The sequence below is a fragment of the Ostrea edulis genome, chromosome 10 (genome assembly GCF_947568905.1).
Source record: "Ostrea edulis chromosome 10, xbOstEdul1.1, whole genome shotgun sequence".
Taxonomy (NCBI): Eukaryota; Metazoa; Mollusca; class Bivalvia; order Ostreida; family Ostreidae; genus Ostrea; species Ostrea edulis.
The window spans coordinates 38492796-38511663 of NC_079173.1; the positions used below are offsets into that span (position 1 = coordinate 38492796).

The 18868-nt window shown below is 32.7% G+C and overlaps 1 protein-coding gene across 21 annotated transcripts in view; it reads right to left on the reverse strand.

The window, feature by feature from the left end:
- Positions 1–18868, reverse strand: part of LOC125666012 (leucine-rich repeat-containing protein 15-like) — a 304143-nt gene that overhangs the window by 169777 nt on the left and 115498 nt on the right. For all 21 annotated transcript variants that reach the window (XM_056151253.1, XM_056151256.1, XM_056151251.1 and 18 more), the window contains exon 5: positions 5035–5106. In XM_056151253.1, coding sequence (XP_056007228.1) covers positions 5035–5106 — 72 coding nt within the window. The remainder of the gene's footprint in view (positions 1–5034; positions 5107–18868) is intronic.

Genomic DNA, 18868 nt, shown 5'->3' on the forward strand with positions numbered 1-18868 from the left:
AATGTTGTTTTAATTAGAGAATTGCTGTATTAAGCGTACAGTGACCCGGGTCCTCCGTTTTAATGCTTACTCCTCTTAAGCATTTGTTCCCAAATCTGGTATATCCAGGGATCCCTGCTTCCCCAACTCTTAGTTTTATTTTCCTTATAGGATGTATTAGACAAATTTAATGACAAACGGGATAATTTCAGGTTTTCCGTCTATGTAGCAATAATCCTCCCTGAACCTTGTCATGGTATATAAATGTTCCAAATTATTCAATAGACAAACACATTTTGCTGATGATCAATTTGATTAGTAATTTTGCACAAACCCATAACAAGGTACTAAATTAAAATATGCAGGAATGACAAACTGCACATTTTTTTTACAACTATAATGCAATATTGAAAAGGAACCACCAACTTATTTTTACCGACTTAATCTTGAAATGTAAAACTTATATGGTACAAATTTTGATGCACCAGATGCGCATTTCGACAATTGTTGTGTCTTCAGTGATGCTCAACCGAAATGTTTGAAGTTCGAAATAACTGTGAAGTTTTAGAGCTAAATATAGCCAAAACCAGCGTGCCAAAAAAAGTGGAGCCAAATTCGTCCAAGGACAAGAGCTATGAATGAGGGAGATAATCCTTAATTTTGAAATGCATTTCTAAATTTTTAACAGCAATTATATATACATCCGTATTTCCAAGCTAGTAACGAAGTACTTAGCTACTGAGCTGTAGAGACCCTTGGGGACTAACAGTCCACCAGCAGAGGCCTCGACCCAGGGGTCATAATGTAAAACTTAGACGGTACCAATTTTGATGCACCAGATGCGCATTTCGACAATTAATGTCTCCAGTGATGCTCAACCGAAATGTTTGAAGTCCTAAATAACTGTTAAGTTTTAGAGTTAAATATAGCCAAAAGCCGCGTGCCAAAAAAAGTGGAGCCAAAGTCGTCCAAGGATAAGAGCTATGCATGAGGGAGATAATCCTTAATTTTGAAATGAATTTCTAGATTTTATAACAGCAATTAAATATACATCCGTATTTTCAAGCTAGTAACGACGGATTTTTTTACTCACCACTAGACTATTTTGATTGCATTTTGGTCGATGCAGGCTTTTGCTTTTAGAAAAGTTGGTATATCAAATATTCTGAGAACGGAACGATTTGGTCTTGAAGAGGAACGCTGAATGGTGATAACGCAATAGTTTGATGTAGGAACGGTTCTTTTCGAGTTGGAACGGTTTGAACAGTGTAGTAGTTCACTTCATGAAGTGTTAACATGTCTTTTAGTATTAAATATTCTTATCTCCAATGCTAATATTCAAAACGTTGGATCCTACCCAATGAACATACTTTCGGTACTATAATGGGATCTGCATCTGATCAATGTGATATCCTAGCTGATCCAATTAATTGCATTTGACCTATCGAAAAGAGTTGATATTCATAGGTGATTAGTAGCTAAGATGATAACCAACTAATTATTCAGGAGTTATTTTTCCGTTATTCAAGGCAGAAGTAACACTATTTAGAATACCAAATGTTGGTTAAATTAAATAAATAAGACTAAAGTATGGGGGATATATTTGTACAGAAATGACACAGAAACCATCCATCTAATTGTCCGTTACAGGAAATATAAATATTCATTATAAAGAAGATGTAGGCCAAAAAAGAAATGGCACTGATAGTGACGTTGAATTACAAGTGCTCAAAATCGTCAATACGGTAAGTACATGCATTGATAAAATTGATATGTAGGACAGAACACGAAATGGTTGTCCAGAAGGCAACATAACATAATGAGGACCGTGTCCTACACCGCCAGAATAGTGATATCCTGCTATGGGCCGTATAACCGAATAGTTTGAAATCGTCAGTGTTAAGGTGGGTCCTTAGTTCTGGATTTTTGAGGTTTAGGTAGCTTTTTTTTTTGCTTGGAATCAATAAATTAACATTCAAAGTAATGACAAAACGCAAAATAGTTAAGGATTTCCATATCAATTTTCATTACATACATCACTAAAGTAATGTACCCCGATGAAGATTTTTATGAAATTCATTGGAAACAGTTATTTGTTGTTATTTTAATATAAAAACAACGAAATTTTTTTTTGAATTGCATGTATTTATCTATCGGGAAACATGTCAATGACTAAAACACATGTCATTTTCAATATGTTCACAAAGTTTTAAAACAATATGTGCAAAGTTATTGAGTTAGAGTTATTCTCCAAAATGTTGAAAAATAAACAAATGTGGACGCATGGTTTACATATAATGATTTATTTATAAATTAGTAAAGTTACACATGTTCTAGTTATTTATTGTAAAAAAAAAATTCCATACCTTTCCTTAATAATTTCAAATCTATAGCTTCCAGATCATGTATACCCCCATAAAAAAAAACTAAGTCTGGCACCATACAGCTGAGCTCTTTAAAATCACTCGGATTAAAATTTTATGTAATTTCATGAAAAGACACAGATAATGATTCCTTAACACCATGGTAAAATGTTTGTCAAAAATAAAGGAAATCTATCGCATTATGGACTTGATAAATAATTCAATGAAAGCAGAGTTATTGTCATTGGATTCAATATTTTGAAAAATATCATTGACCATTCAAATATAACTAAGACTTTTGAAATAATTTATGACTAACAATATTCTTTACAATGACTATTGAAAAAGATTTCAACAAAATTGTTATCCCTCTCATTAAATCATTGACTTTGCAAAATTGTACGACGTCACAGAAGTGTGGAACTACGTAAGTAAACAATTCAGAGTTCATGAGTGACCTTGACGAGCATTTACCATAATATTGTTGAAATCCAACTCTAGGACCTAAATTAAAATTGCATGCAGAATAGAATGTCTCAACTGAACACAACGATTCGAATTTGCCAAATTATGTTGCTTTACGCTAGACATTTTAAACTAAGAATTTATAGAGTATACATGATATTAATAGAGGTCATGGAAATTCCATCTAAAGGTCGATCAAGGCAAGATGGGGAAAGTTATTGTGCAATATGCATATTGTAAAAGTTAGTTGAAATGTTCGTACGTCGTTTGAAATGTGTTAAGTGTTAAAATCGCCGCTGTCTGTTATAGGGAAACATTTCCATCACAAAAAAAAGTTAGAAGCCGATAATTATCAATATAAAAATCAGAAAACTTGCCAACTCTGCTTAAAAGTTTATTCACGGAAGGGATGTCCTATACCTCGTATTAGTAACACCTATGGTGACTTAGACGAGACATTCATAACATAATTCTTCTATAACTTATATATAGGTGAGATTGATCACTGTTCGTTATCTTCACCTCTCATGCATATTTTAAACGTGTATGAAGATATGTAAGGTCGGTTCTGTATTTGTCCGTCGGCTTTACTTAATGTTATCAAAAACATGATAGCATCTACGATGCTAGATGTAAATACGCATCTGTTGAATCCAGATCTATTTTTTTTAAAACGTTGGATCCCATCTCAGGTATTTCCAGAAGTCTGTAATTACCGTTCTGTAAGTTTTGTATGTTATGCGGTTTATAGAATTGATTATTGTTTACTATGTTCTCTTGTTCATTGTTTACAGTTCGGTATATTGACCTCTTCATCTAAACTAAGCTATTTGATTTAAACATATTTTAATGAGAAACCCTACATGATTGGGCAACAGGTATAGCCTACATATGCCCTCTCCCAAATCTAAACTAAGCTATCATTCACTATGACTTATCAATATGTCAGATATTGTACCGGTAATTTGCATCAATGGACCAATAAACACACTATAATTATTCCTGAGACGAATAACAAAGAGTGATTTATTGATGTATTCGAATGTGATACAGATTTTGCAGTATTCACAGGTCGATGTTAAAATGCTCCAATTTCTACATATTATACAAAATTTAGTAATCGGGGGTACACATATCAAGAAAAGAAAAGGAGGGTGAGAAAAGTGTGTATGTAACAAATATTATTTTGATTGTATGAAACTGCAATTTACTAAGTTAATTTTGATTCGAAAATTACCGGTGTGATACGTTAAAGACAACTAAATTACCAAATAAGGTCAAATTTCCATAGCAAGTGTCCGTTGGTATACTTATTGCATATAATGACCGGCTTGACTGGTGTTGTACCTTTTATGGGAACATCGTGCTTTTTTTCTGTTTTATCACTGATATATTAGAGTGGCGTGACACTTTTCAAATAGAACTAACTTTGTATACTGTTAGTTATTGATATTTATATCAATATTTATAGGCATTGTCAATTTACCAACTTATCAAAACTTTCATTTTGTAACGTTGTCATATTATTATGCCTGTACCTCGCGTCTCTCAATCATGATGATTTCCTAATTAACCTGAACTGATAATCGCTACAATAATAAAATGTACTGAAGTGTTAACTGATTCAAAAGGCGAGAGCATAGTGCTTGCAAAGAATGTGGCTTTAAATTTGACATTCAAATACATAACTTACCTTTTTATCCAACATATGTGGATGAACGGTGAAGATAACGAATGGTAATCAATCTAATAAATGCAATGAGCAATACAAAATGGAGAGTTGGGCAGACACGGACCCCTGGACAAATTAAGGGTGGGGTCAGGTGCCGGGGAGGAGTAAGCATCCCCTGTCGACGTGTCACAACCTCTGTAAGCCCTATATTTTCCAGCAAACTTGAAATATTATTCCTCCTAGGCATATGACCCACCTCTGATGTGCCCAAGGGTCCTATTATGCCATACTCTAATTTTTTCTTCAATTCTTACTCGGATTTTTAGATTAATTACTGCCAGTTATCCTCATCCACTCTTTTTAAATTGATGAAATAAATGATGGTTGATTGCAGGGATATGAAATATGTAATATCGTATCCAATAAAACCTAGGTTCCTGTCTTAAATTGAAGGGACGTTAAAACGTCGTTCAGTTTCAGTGAAAATATGACATGCAGTACGTACATGTTAACCAAATGTAGTGCAAGTAAGCAAATCCATATAAAGGTACTCACAGTGTCTGTAAATTCCCCAGTTGATCAAATATTCCAGTCTGCAACGTTGTTAGTTTATTGTTTTCCAGCAGTCTGAATGATAAAAAAAATCCTCATTAACCCTAGTTGATTATCTTTACAATAGTACATGTATTGTGTAAATTGATACAAAATTCAAGACCATATTGTTTGCAAAAAAAATGTGACTTTAAACACCGCGTTCAGATACATCAAAGATGATTTATTTACTATCAACACTAATCATTAAGTCAATATACACATTGGATATATTGTATACACCTCCTAATAAAATATTAAACAATTTTGAGATTTAAAAAATACATATGAAAACAAACTCTGGTATTCTATAACTTATTATTTTTCCTGAACAATCATTGAAGTATCTATTTAAATAGTAAAACAGTTTATGTGAACATGTCGTTATCATGATCAAACACAATAGTAATGGCGACATAAAAAACTCTTGTAACATCAATTCGTTTGTCAGCAGCTTGCCTCGATTAAAAATTGATCATACGCAAATCATGGTATTGCAGACCGAATCGATTGAGGCTTTTGGACACCAGATGGGGTTGATAATGGAATGTCACTGCATAAATTTGGTAAATTGACGATGAAAAAACTGAAATCACAGCATTTGTCATAAAGTTGCGTTGTCAGTTTGCTGCTAACATCTAAGGTCAATAAATTATCCAAATATGAAGAAAATATGGGATAATTCGATATTTCTTTAATTTCAAGGTCACTGGAATTTATCAAATCAACACTTGAATGAAAATAGAAATTGTTAACAGATAAAACGGTGTTCATGCATGTACATGTTGAGCGAAGACCACAACAGAGACACATTTTTATTCTTTGAAAGTTTTTCAATAAAGTCTGTCTCGTAAGCGTATCGGCTAATAAATGAGTACAATTCGTGCCCATGAGAATTCCAAGCAATTGTTGTAAGACTTGATTTCCAAACACCACAATGGCATTGTCAACGTAAAACTCCAGCAATCTTTTAGTAACAGGCTCAGAGTATTTTTACCCAGAATCAGAATGGTGTCTTACACAGTGACTTTTCAAATGAGTTTTCATGAGATATGAACACTTCTGCCTGTCATTGTTATTGAAGAAACAGCTGTCTATACCTTTCAAATGCCTAGTATTTTCTATCGTATGTAATACGCATGTAATGGGTTGGAAAGCCATACGTTTTGATGCTGTTGATTTGACAAAAGTTTGAGGATTTCAAATTAACTAAAAGTTCTTTAGAATATTTTAAAACCCACATTTGATTTACGCTACTTCTGGAATAATTCATGGTGCAATACATTTGAAGTATCTCCCTCACAGCAGTCAATACTTCATGAGGGAGCAAAGTTTGGGAATGTGTAAAACACTCACTGTATCCAGAAGCATTGGGACCTATTTTCTACTTTTCTCAAAGGTGAGTACTATGAGCAGTTGATTTTGCCATTTATATTGATGTCAATTTTCTGTATCATAAATTACGTAGCTAGAAACTGTAACACCATGTATAGCCGGACTAAATGGACACATAAAGAATTTAATCTTGTGTATTTACTGATGGATATTGACAGGTAGAAAAAATTCTTGGACACATATTTCAGGTTTCATAAATAATTTCCTCCCCTGATTTTCTGCTATTCCAAGATTAGTTTGTGAAAACGTATTAACACTACATTTATCTAATGACAGGTTTCGATTTTTAGAACTTTAAAAGGCTGCGAGGACAAAAACGATTCCATTAATTTATCATGGGTAAAATGACGTTGAAATGACAAGCATAACGTCACATTATTCTATTCAGAAGAACAATGGCCAAATAATTGGTATGGACCACTTTCGAAAACACCTACCCTAGACAGGTTGTATTTTCAAATAGAATCATTATAAGGATGGTATAACTTACGAAATGCTGACTTTTAAATGAGACTGTTGAAACCCCTGTGACATCAACTGATATATTTCAATCCTGTCTTGATTAAAATTTGCAGAACACACTCTTGTGCAGAGAATCAGTTGAGATACATAAACGCCATATTCAGGTGATACCATAGGTGCTACCATATATATGGCAATGAAAACGTTGAAGTTAATTAGCCTTTAAAGTATACTTTCAGATACACATTAAAAACGAAGTATCCACATATAAAACAAATGTGGAATATTCTGCACCACCTTTTATTGCTAATTCAATGTGTTATATTGAAGCGACATATAAATTAAAGCGAATATTGTCTATACAAAAAAAATACACATATCTATGTGAATAGATATTTTAAGGCTATATGAGGGTATTTCGTCTATTGGAGAGTTTTTTGAATAAATGTATAGTAATCACATGTGCAATTGAAAATAATAAGGGTGGTGAATTTTCGTGAAAAATGAGCGAAGGAAAAGCATAAGTTAAACACATTGATAAAATTATACATGGGTCGAGGCCTCTGCTGGTGGATTGTTAGTAACCGAGGGTCTCTACAGCCCAGTAGCTAAGTACTTCGTTACTAGCTTAAAAATACGGATGCATATTCAATTGCTGTTATAAAATTTAGAAATTCATTTCAAACTTAAGGATTATCTCCCTCATTCATAACTCTTATCCTTGGAGGAATTTGGCTCCACTTTTTTGGCATGCTGGTTTTGGCTATATTTAGCTCGAAAACTTCATAGTTATTTCGGACTTCAAACATTTCGGTTGAGCATCACCGAAGAGACATTATTTGTCGAAATGCGCATCTGGTGCATCAAAATTGGTATCATATAAGTTTTACATGTCATACATTTGGGAATAGATGATACAGGTTCTCACAAATACATGTATCAAATATTTTAAGGTATGTAGAGTAAGCTGTTGAAATACAGGTGTGATTTGCATTGTATGTGTCATGAATGTGAAATGTACATTGCACTTTTATTTCAGAACAATGACATATACATGTAGTCTGAATGACCTGAAGTTTACTACGTATATAAACATGATTAATGAAATTATATATAACTATAGTAATTTCATCACTCTAAAGAAGAGAATCATGCATTAAATTGGTTTTTTATGTCATTTACAGTCTCAAATTTTCATAATCTTGATTACTTTCAGCATATACAAATCATTTAGTTGTATTGCAAATAACCAGAAGTATAGGATCTCTCAATTCGCCAACATATGAAATATGTTACTTTGTACGATTGTTATCTTATTGTTTGTTAGGTCTCTGAATCGTAAAGATGTCCTGATTAACCTTTATTGTTTGTGAGGTCTCTGAATCGTAAAGATGTCCTGATTAACCTTCGTTGATCATCGCCATAATGATAAAATATCATATTTTCGAAATTGATGTAATGAACAAGAGCATAGTGTTTGAACAAAATGTGACTTTAGACATGACATTTAGATACCTCAGTGATGATTTATCTATTATCCAACAATAATCCTTTTCATTGATATGTCGATTATATATACCGTGTTCCAGTTATCTCCAAATAAAGAAGCTCATGTTTTACACCCTCTGCTTCATATTTAGATGTTTTATTTCCGGTATTTTACAGAGATGATGATGGCAAACTACCATATGACCTCTATGATAAGATATTATTTCAGAGTATCCACTATCATCATATATTTAGCAATATTCCATTAAATCCTGGGCATCGTATCCACCTGATCCGATGTTGCACCGCGTGCTCAATTTGGTTTGCAGACCTGTGGTTCTGAATTAAAACAAGTTTTAAAAGTATAATTTCAAACGGGAGGGATGTATATGTGACAGCACCTTGTATGCGAATTTGTTTTGAAATGTGACTCAATATTGAAATGGCACTACCGATCCTATATTTACGCATTTTATATCAAAGTATGAAAGTATTTTATGTACTCAATTTTAGATCATTTTGGTACTATTTTCTTCAATGTATTTTGTGCTTTTAGGAAAGATGGTATATCACCTAGTCTAAAAATAAATGGTGATTTTGACAGAATGCATATTGACAGTATCTACGTGATATGCACAGTATCTACGTGAAATTTGTTTGTAGTAGTTTCCAATTCACATGTAACTGTACTTGCTATTTAGAAAGTATTTTCTTCAATGAAGTTTGTTCTTTAGGGAAAGTTCCCTATCACCTAATCTGAGAATTAGTACTGATTTTGATAAAATACATGTCGCCACGCTCTACTTGATAAACGCACGTTCCTTCGAAAGTTGTTTCCAGTAGTTTGTAATTCAGATTTAACTCTACTGTTGAAAGCATTAACAAATAAAAAAAAAAAAAAAAAAAAAAAAACAAAAACAAAACCAAACAAAAAAAAAAAAAAAAAACCCACACAATTCAGAAGCTGGTGATCTATCAAATACAAAATAGGAAACGCATCAAATTCGGTTAAACTTGTTATTCCACGAAGATGTATCCTATTTATCCGTATTTGTAAAACCTAAGGTGACTGAAGGGGTTTTAAGAAATATTTTCTATTTTAAACAGTTATAAAAATATGTAAAATCGATTCTCTAATCCTTTTTCAAATTTTCCAATGTCTCCAGGAAAAGAATTGTATCTACGTTGTTAGATATACAGACCGCAAAACATATACCTACATCAATGGAACGGTGAACAAACGTTGGACGGTTTTAGGAACAAACGGTTTTGTTTTTAAAACGAACGTAGAACGCTGTGAAGAGAGCAATGTTTAGTGAGAACGGAGCGGTTCTTTTGGAGAACGGAACACGTTGCAACAGGATGGGAACGGACGGTATGGTGTGACTTCAAAAGCTGCATCTCACACACTGTCGGTACTTTTTATTCAATATTCATAGACATTGAGGAAACGGGGGAATTGTTTGCCAAAATAAATCTTTATTTCATTGAAATTATGAATATTTAAAAATAGCAGTAACGTGGATGAACGTATACTAATACCTGCAGTAGTATGCGTCTTGGATTCCACATGGGGATATTTACAAGCATCTAATATGATAGATAATAAGGAGCATCTTTAATTTAAAAAAAAATGCGTTAAGTCACATGGAATCCGACTTCAATGACATTTTCACCCTTCAGTCAACGTGTTAGGATTTTTTTATCGATTACTTAGTTAATATGTGTTTTTGAAAGTGGAATTCAGTTTGTACATACATTACATAAATTTCTAGTAAACTTTAAATCAATGATTGATAATTATATAAATGTACATTACAATGAATAAAGTGTGACCGGTCAACAGGGGATGCTTACTCCTCCTAGGCACCTGATCCCATCTCTGGTGTGTCCAGGGGTCCGTGTTTGCCCAACTATCTATTTTGTATTGCTTGTAGGAGTTATGAGATTGATCACTGTTCGTTATCTTCACCTTACACAACCGTTTGATTTTTTTATCACTTGCATACTGTATTTAGATACTTTTAAAATATATCAATACAGGTTAATACAATTTAACTACAAATAAAGATTGATAATCAAAATCTGAACATCGTTAATAACAACTATTGTTATCATAAACATGATTTGTGTTCTGTTTGAATTCGATGAGGTAATGTCCGCATTGTTACAACAACCATGGTGACTTATCATGATGTTTGATTGCACACGTGATTGTACCCATTCGGTACAAATACATGAACATATTTCAAAGACACCTGTCAAAATTTATAGAGGGGTATCAAGGAAGCCAATGTCACCCGAGACGGAGACTATAGGGTGGGCTCCTTGTCATTTCCCCCGTAGACTAGTAAAAACACTGTTATTTTTGCCACTCCTAGTGTTTCGATCATTTCATGCCTATTCAAAAATTTGAAGAGGACAAAAACCACTTAAATATTAACACATAAGCGATTATTTCCATTTTAATTTCCCAACATTTTCACTTAAACAAACCAAAGTCATACTAGTCTAGAACAAATACTACTTAAATAGATCTTATAATTCAACAGTTTGCTTCAAAATCCCCAAATTGATCAATTCAAAATAAAATACTATCCGAGTTGCTTTTCATGAACAGTACCATTATACTTATTTCTCTATTTCTGTTTCAAAATGAAAAATCCATTTTTACAGAGTCTGCTGTCAAAATCGTTGGTAAAAGTTGATTTACCTTTAATCCCAAAATAAAATTATTTCTAATGTGTGGTGGTTAATTCGTAATTTATCTGTAAACTTTTATGAATTTGATCTACGAAAAGTCCAGCCTTGTGTAGATTACAAAATATTTGGTAAAATGAAGAGAAATTAGTTTAGTTTTCTTCTATTTCGACCAAGCGTTATGTTAACCGGCAATGACTGACTGACGCGCAAAGTCTGAATGACCATTCAGAAAGAAATGAGTGGAGCGAACGGACGGTTTCAGATATAAAAAGGAATTAGTTGGCCTAAAAACAGAGCGCTTTGGTCTTGGAACGGAACGCTGAATGGTGTAAACGGAACATTTTGTTGTGGGAGCGGAACGGTTCTTTGTTAGCTGACCTGCTTTTATTTTTCTGATGAAGCTGAGTTTATTCAAAAACTTCTATCTGAGAAGAAAAAAAATATCCTGTTAATTTTATCTTGACATTTAGAAAAATGGACGATGTTTTGTCTATTAACAATAATCATTTTCATTTATATGGCGATCCAATATATCCCTGTGAACTCGAGATAAAAAACACCACGAAGTCCATCATATCTACTTTTGATTAGGAACATGATTTCAAATGGATATTAACGGCAAATTAACAACTCTATTTTATGACAAAGAATATAAAAATAGGTCAGCTGACAAAGGGGCACAATCCATGCTAATGGGAATTCCAACAGACTGTCGAAAGATCTGATTACCAAGACGTTGTCATAGAGGAACTCGAGCATTTTTGTTTAAATTTTAACTTTAAAGTTATTGTGTATGGAATCAAAATGGTGTTTAGCGAAATGATGTTTGGAGGACTGAGCACTAGATACGAATATTTCCTTTTCCTTTTATATTGAATAAGCAACTGTTTATGATGTCAAAATGTCTAGTCTTTCATTTATCGTGAAGAATGGTTGTATAACGTGTGGAAATATATACGTTTCGATGTTCTTGATCTGGGAAACGTTTTGTGATTTAAAATTTCCTAAAAGTTTTAAAAGTTGTTTAAGAATCGACGAATTATTTTCTGGCATAGGTTGTGGCAAAGTATGAAAAGTAACAATCAGTCTCATAAATCCTACAAGGAGTATACTTGAAGTTTCTCCTTCAAAGCTGCAATGTTTTCGTGAAGATCAAAGAAATGCGCTTGATGGAACATTTACTGGGTCCAGCAATATATATGTGTTTGTAAGGGTTTCGTCAAGTTTAGGAATCCAGTATACATATGGTAATTCGTATATATTTATCCCATTGACTGGGATACGAAATGTTTCTAATACAAAAACATGCTATTGAAGAATTTCATCTGTTGAAAGAGTAGTTAGAGTATAAGTACGATTATCGAATGGAGAATTAATGTCTCATCTAAAATAAAGTATCACACATCATAACGTAGTCCGTTATCAATAACGCTTACGATAGTATATACACTATAATGTTTCATGAGATGATCAATGGTTGTATTTCAAGTGATTTATGTTGTGGTGTATGGGGATCTGAAAGACATTTTGAATCATTGACATGGTGACGTAAACGAATCGAGAATATTATCAAATCCAAACAAGTTTTGATTAATTCCTATCATTGAAAATATTGACTTGTCATACAAATAATCGGTTTCAATATTGATCTACTTAGAATGTATGTAGATTTGTCAATGCATCACAAATTCCAGTCGGTAATGTTGCTATTTCATTGCTATTTAGAATCGTAAAAAATCCAATTTAACCTTGATTGATCAACGCTTCAATGAATAAATACTTTATTTTGTTAACTGATTCAATATGAATATCTATTTTTAACCATAATAATTTTCGTTCATGTTGATTAGAAATTATCCAGTCAACTTGAAATAAGAACACCATAGACTTTTTCACATTTGTTTAACATTCGGATCTTTATCGTTACAGAATACAGAGAATTTTGTATCATTCTCATTCGTTTTCTAATATATTCTTTTCTTGAAATTACTCTCATTGTCGTGATGTATATGTTATACGAATAATTGATGTCTCTATAGAAACACGTATAGTCTAGATATCCGATATACTATCACTGACATATGCAAGGTGAAGATAACGAACAGTGATCAATCTCATAACTCCTACAAGCAATACAAAATAGATAGTTGGGCAAACACGGACCCCTGGACACACCAGAGGTGGGGTCAGGTGCCTAGGAGGAGTAAGCATCCCCTGTTGACCGGTCACACCCGCCATGAGCCCCATATCCTGATCAGGTAAACGGAGCTATCCGCAGTCAAAATCAGTGTGCCAAGAACGGCTTAACAATCGGTATGAAACACGTCAATACATGCACTATAAAATTCCTGAAATGAATATTGATTCATACGTGTAGGAGGATATGAATCAGAATTTGTAGAGCATTAACATCTTATTTTTCATAATCACTCTCATTTACATTAACATGATTCATTTGTTATACAGATAACTTGTGTCTATTTAGATATACTTAAAATGTCTCTAGCTTCGTCAATGCATCCAAGATTCTGTTCGATAACCTTGTTATTCAATGGAAACCCAGACCTCTGAATCGTGTAGACGTCAAATGAGGTTTTGTACTCAAAATCCATTTTTGTATATACAAAATTGAGTATTGTTTGACAAAAAATAAACTATCACAAGTGTAATACTTGCATGAATATTCAACAAATATTTATTTACTACCATAGTATCCAAGTCTGATTAATCTTTACTAAAGAAAGGGCTAAATGAAAGAGTCTCTACCAATCGTTGATTGCCTTTCAAGTAAATGTAACAAAAATGAATTGTTATAAGAAAATGACATTTGTCTAAAGAAAGTATGTTTGTCATTTCTCCACTGAAGGAATGTCAATACATAATTTCCTGTTTAATGTCAGCATTTTGCAACTTATATGGTCGTTATAATGATCTAGTTTGCAATACAACCTATCAATGGATGACATGCTCTCTGACGTCTTTCATACCAATTGTTAGGCCGTTCTTGGTACGTTTATTTTAAGTTTTCTTTTAATTTAAAACCTGATCGAAAAATGGGTCTCATAGAGGGTGTGACCGGTCGACAGGGAATGATTACTCTTCCTAGACAACGGATCTCACTTCTGGTGTATGGAGTGGTCCGTATTTCCCCAACTATTCAATTTGTATTCCTGATAAAAGTTATAAGATTGATCACTGTTTCTTCTCTGTACCTATCATAATTGAATGTATCATTTGTAAAAATATAGTTTTCTAATTTTCTTCTAGTTTTATAATAATTTTTCAACATTCTGTAAATAGTTCATGGTATATCTTCATAATATATACATGTAATATAAAATTACAGAAGTGTTTATTTCTTTTAGAGAGAGAAAGAAAGAAAAAAAAAGAAGGGAAAGAGAAAAAGCTATGAAAATATCTGGTTCCATCTGTTCCAAAGGGCATCACAATCTTCAGTATCAGAATTTTTATAAGAATTGAATTTTTGTGTTTCATAGAATAACTTAAAAATGATGTTGCAAAACGCACACTCAAATTTTTCTCTGTACAGTTTGCTGTATAAATATAATACTTTAACCAAAGGATGAGAATATTTTGTATACCTTTGTTTTTCTCAAGGATGCCTACCATAAATGACATAATTCAATGTCGTCTAACGAAATTCAATCTCGTCTCACAAACCTAACTTTTGTCAGAATTTGCCTCAGTTGTCTTTGCAGGTTAGTTTATATAATCCATATTAATGTAGTTTGTTAACTACAGCCCATTAAGGTCAAATAAAATTAATTTGTGTCCACCCGATATTAGATTTCGAGTTCGAAATCATAAAAGTCTCATATCCCCCCAATATCAAACACGAGAATTCGATTCCTTTAACCACGATTTATCTTTGTTCTAACAATCCAATGAACTTGAATGAAGAACACCACATAATCTTCCACATTTGTTTTATGATTATATCGTTTTCATTACAGAACGGTTTCCGTTAATGGTAAACGAACGGTTTAACTTTTTGACATATCATATTTTAGGTTCTCCATCCCCAGCTTCCTATATATGTGCCTCCCAACTGATTCAATGTTAAACTGCAAATTCTGCTTTTGGTTATTTTTGTTGTTGTAATTTTGCACAGACGAAAACACGTTTCCAAACCAAATCTTTAGATGAAAAGAATATCCGGTCGGCAATGTTTCATATGATGAATTTCCTTCAAAATATGTCCCAATATCAACTTGCATTCACTGACTTTATCTCAAACTATGAAATTATTGCTTTATTCAATAAACGACTATTTTGATAGTATTTTAATCAGAGCGCCTTTTGTGGTTTTAGGAAATGTGATCTATCAACTATTCTCAGAATAAATAGTCATTTGGGCAAAATGAATGTCTCAAAGTTCTAGTTCATCAACACGCAGTCGGCTTTGAAAATGACTGTAGTAGTTAATGATTCAAACTCGGTACTTACAATATCATCACCAAAATAACATTAGAAACAGATAATATAAAAAAATATAAACCAGGAAACACATCAATTTGACGTAAACATGTAATTCGTCAAAGGCGTATCCCACAATTCCACATTTATAAAACTTAATATTACTGAAACGAGGCATAAGAGTTATGAGATTGACGACTATTCGTTATCTTTGCCTTTTCATTCATAGCATTATTGTTTTACAGCTTTGCTGATCTTCGCCAAGAAGTGAATTTTATTTGCCTTTCTAAATATGAAATCTAATGAGTGTTTTTCCTATCTTCAGTAACCTTTATTTCAAGTGGTAATATTAAGAACGTTTGGATCATATATATGATAGTTCCAAAGCTCCGTGTTCACCCTCTATAAACTTTATGTTTGATGGAAATAAAATTGATCTTTGTTCATTATCTTCACTTGTCAATTGATCACCGTTAGGAATCTTCACTTTTTATTTTGAATAATGAATCACACAACATGATTTATCGTGATATCAGATATACTATCATTGAGACAAACAAAAGCACATATACATTATTATGATATATAGGATGATCGACGGTTGTAATTCAAAGGAATCATCAACAGGGGATGCTTACTCCTCCCAGGCACATGATTCCACCTCTGGTGTGTCCAGGGCTCCGTGTTTGTCTAATCCCACCTCTGGTGTGTCCAGGGGTCCGTGTTTGCCCAACTATATATTTTGTATTGCTTATAGGAGTTATGAGATTGATCACTGTTCGTTATCTTCACATTACATTAATAAGAATAGCATGATCAGAAATATATTTTGTATTATTTCCATGGTAAGATACAGCTATCAATAACGTTTTCAAATGTGTTCACTTTTCCTATAATTACTATAATCAACATGATTCATTTAGTATACACACATATTATAAACATTTAGATAGCATCACAGGACTACACTTGATAACGTTTGTATTTAACTCAGAATAGTAAAAAAAATTGATTAGTCTTAATCAGTCAACGGTAAAATGCTGAAACACATTGTTCTGGAAACCGATTCGTTGGGCGAGAAAATGGTACCTGCACTGAATACGGTTTTAAACACTAAAATTAGATCAATCAACTACTATTTATTTATTTTCTAATAATTATCTAGTCATATGCCGATTCAAAATGATCCAGTTAACCCAAAATAAGACAACCACATCATTTTCCTTTTATTTTTTTTTACATTTAGGTTTCTTTCGTTGCAGAACGGAGATGATAAGTGTATACGAAAACATTTTTTGTTGTTGTGGAAAATGGGATAATTCCAGGTTTTCCACTGTCAGCTTCATTCAGTAATCTAAATGTACCAATCTTTTAATATCATCTGATTATCATATTCATGTCTCCCAACAAATTCAATACCCAAACGCATATTCTGCTTTTGATTAATTTGGTAAGTAATTTCTCACTGACTGAAAAACAAGTTTCCAAACTATAATTCTAAATCAAAATAGATGTACGGTTTGTAATACTGTTTATGCAAATTGCTTAAACATGTGACCCAAAGCCAAAAAAGAAACTACTGACCTATGTGTATCGCAAAGTATAATAGAAGTGTTTACTCAACATTAAACGATTTGGGTGATATTTTCATTAATGTATTTTGTGGTTATAGGAAAGGTGACCTATCAACTATTATCAGAATTAGCATGCATGTCGACAAGATGCACTTCGCCTGTACCCATAGGTAGATACATAATCTAAATGCGTATCAAGATACGTAGGGTCAGTTCTGTATTCGTTTTTCAGGATTACCCAATGCTGTTAAGAATATTATTTTATCTACGTTGGTAAATGTAAATCCGCATCTTTTTACTCCAAGGCTAATGTTCAAAACGCTGGGTTCGATCTGTGGTATTTCCAGATGTCCGCGGGTACCCTTCTTTAAAGTTTGTAATTAACGTAGTTCCACACTCCTGTGACGTCATAGGATTTTGCAGTCAATGATTTAATGACAGAAACATAAATTTTGTTGGAGCCCTTTTCAATAGTTATTGTAAAAAATCTTGTTAGCCATAAAATATTTGAAAAACCTTAGTTATATTTGAAAAGTCAATGATATGTTTTAAAATATTGAATCCAGGGACAATAACTCTGTTTTCATTAAATTATTTATCAAGTCCATTATGCGATAGATTTCCTTTATTTTTGACAAACATTTTACCAAGGTGATAAGGAATCATTATCTGTGTCTTTTCATGAAATTACGTAAACTTTTAATCCCGAGTGATTTTGAACTTCGGTTTTTTATGGGGGTATACATACTCTGGAAGCTATAGATTTGAAATTATTAAGGAAAAGTATGGATTTTTTTTCATAAATAACTATAACAGATGTACATCTACTAATATAAACAGAAAAAAATGTTATGTAAACCATGCAATAAGGAAAATGCGTCCACATTTGTTTGTTTTTTAACATTTTGGAGAATAACGCTAATTCAATAATTTTGCACATATGTTTCTAAAACTTGATGAACATATTGAAAATGACATGTGTTTTAGTTATTGATATGTTTCCCGATAAATAAATGCAATTCAAAAATATTTTGTTGATTTTATTTTAAAATAACAAATAACTGTTTCCAATGAATTTCATAAAAATCTACATAGGGGTACAATACTTCAGTAGTGTCTGTAATGAAAATTAATATGGAAATCCTTAACTGTTTTGCCTTTTTTCATTACTCTGAATATTAATTTATTGATTCCAGACAAAAAAATGCTACCTAAACCCCAAAAATCCAGGATTAAGGACCCACCTTAACGGGGTTTATAAAATTGATCACTGTTGATTATGTTCACTAGTTCATTGATCACAGTTCAGTATTTTGACTTCTTCATCTAAACTAAGCTATTGCACACTGTGACTTATCGAGATGTCAGATATTGTACTTTTGTATCAGTGACGTATATGGCAATACCTACACTTTAATTATTCACAAGGTAAGTAACAACGAGTACTTTATTAGTTTATGCAAATGTGATATAGATCATGTTTATTGACAGGGTGATGTGAAAAATAGAAAATGCTTAGAAATAGGAAATGGTCAGTGATATTGAATCGCAAGTGCTCAAAATCATCAATACGGTAAGTATATCTAGTGATAACATTGATATGTAGGACAAAACAGAATGTTTGTCCAGACGGCAATATAACATAATAAGGATTCTGTCCTAAACCGTCAGAGTAGTGAAATCATGCAACGGAAGGGACTGTCGTGAGTCGTACCAGATAGCAGATATATTACGCGTTA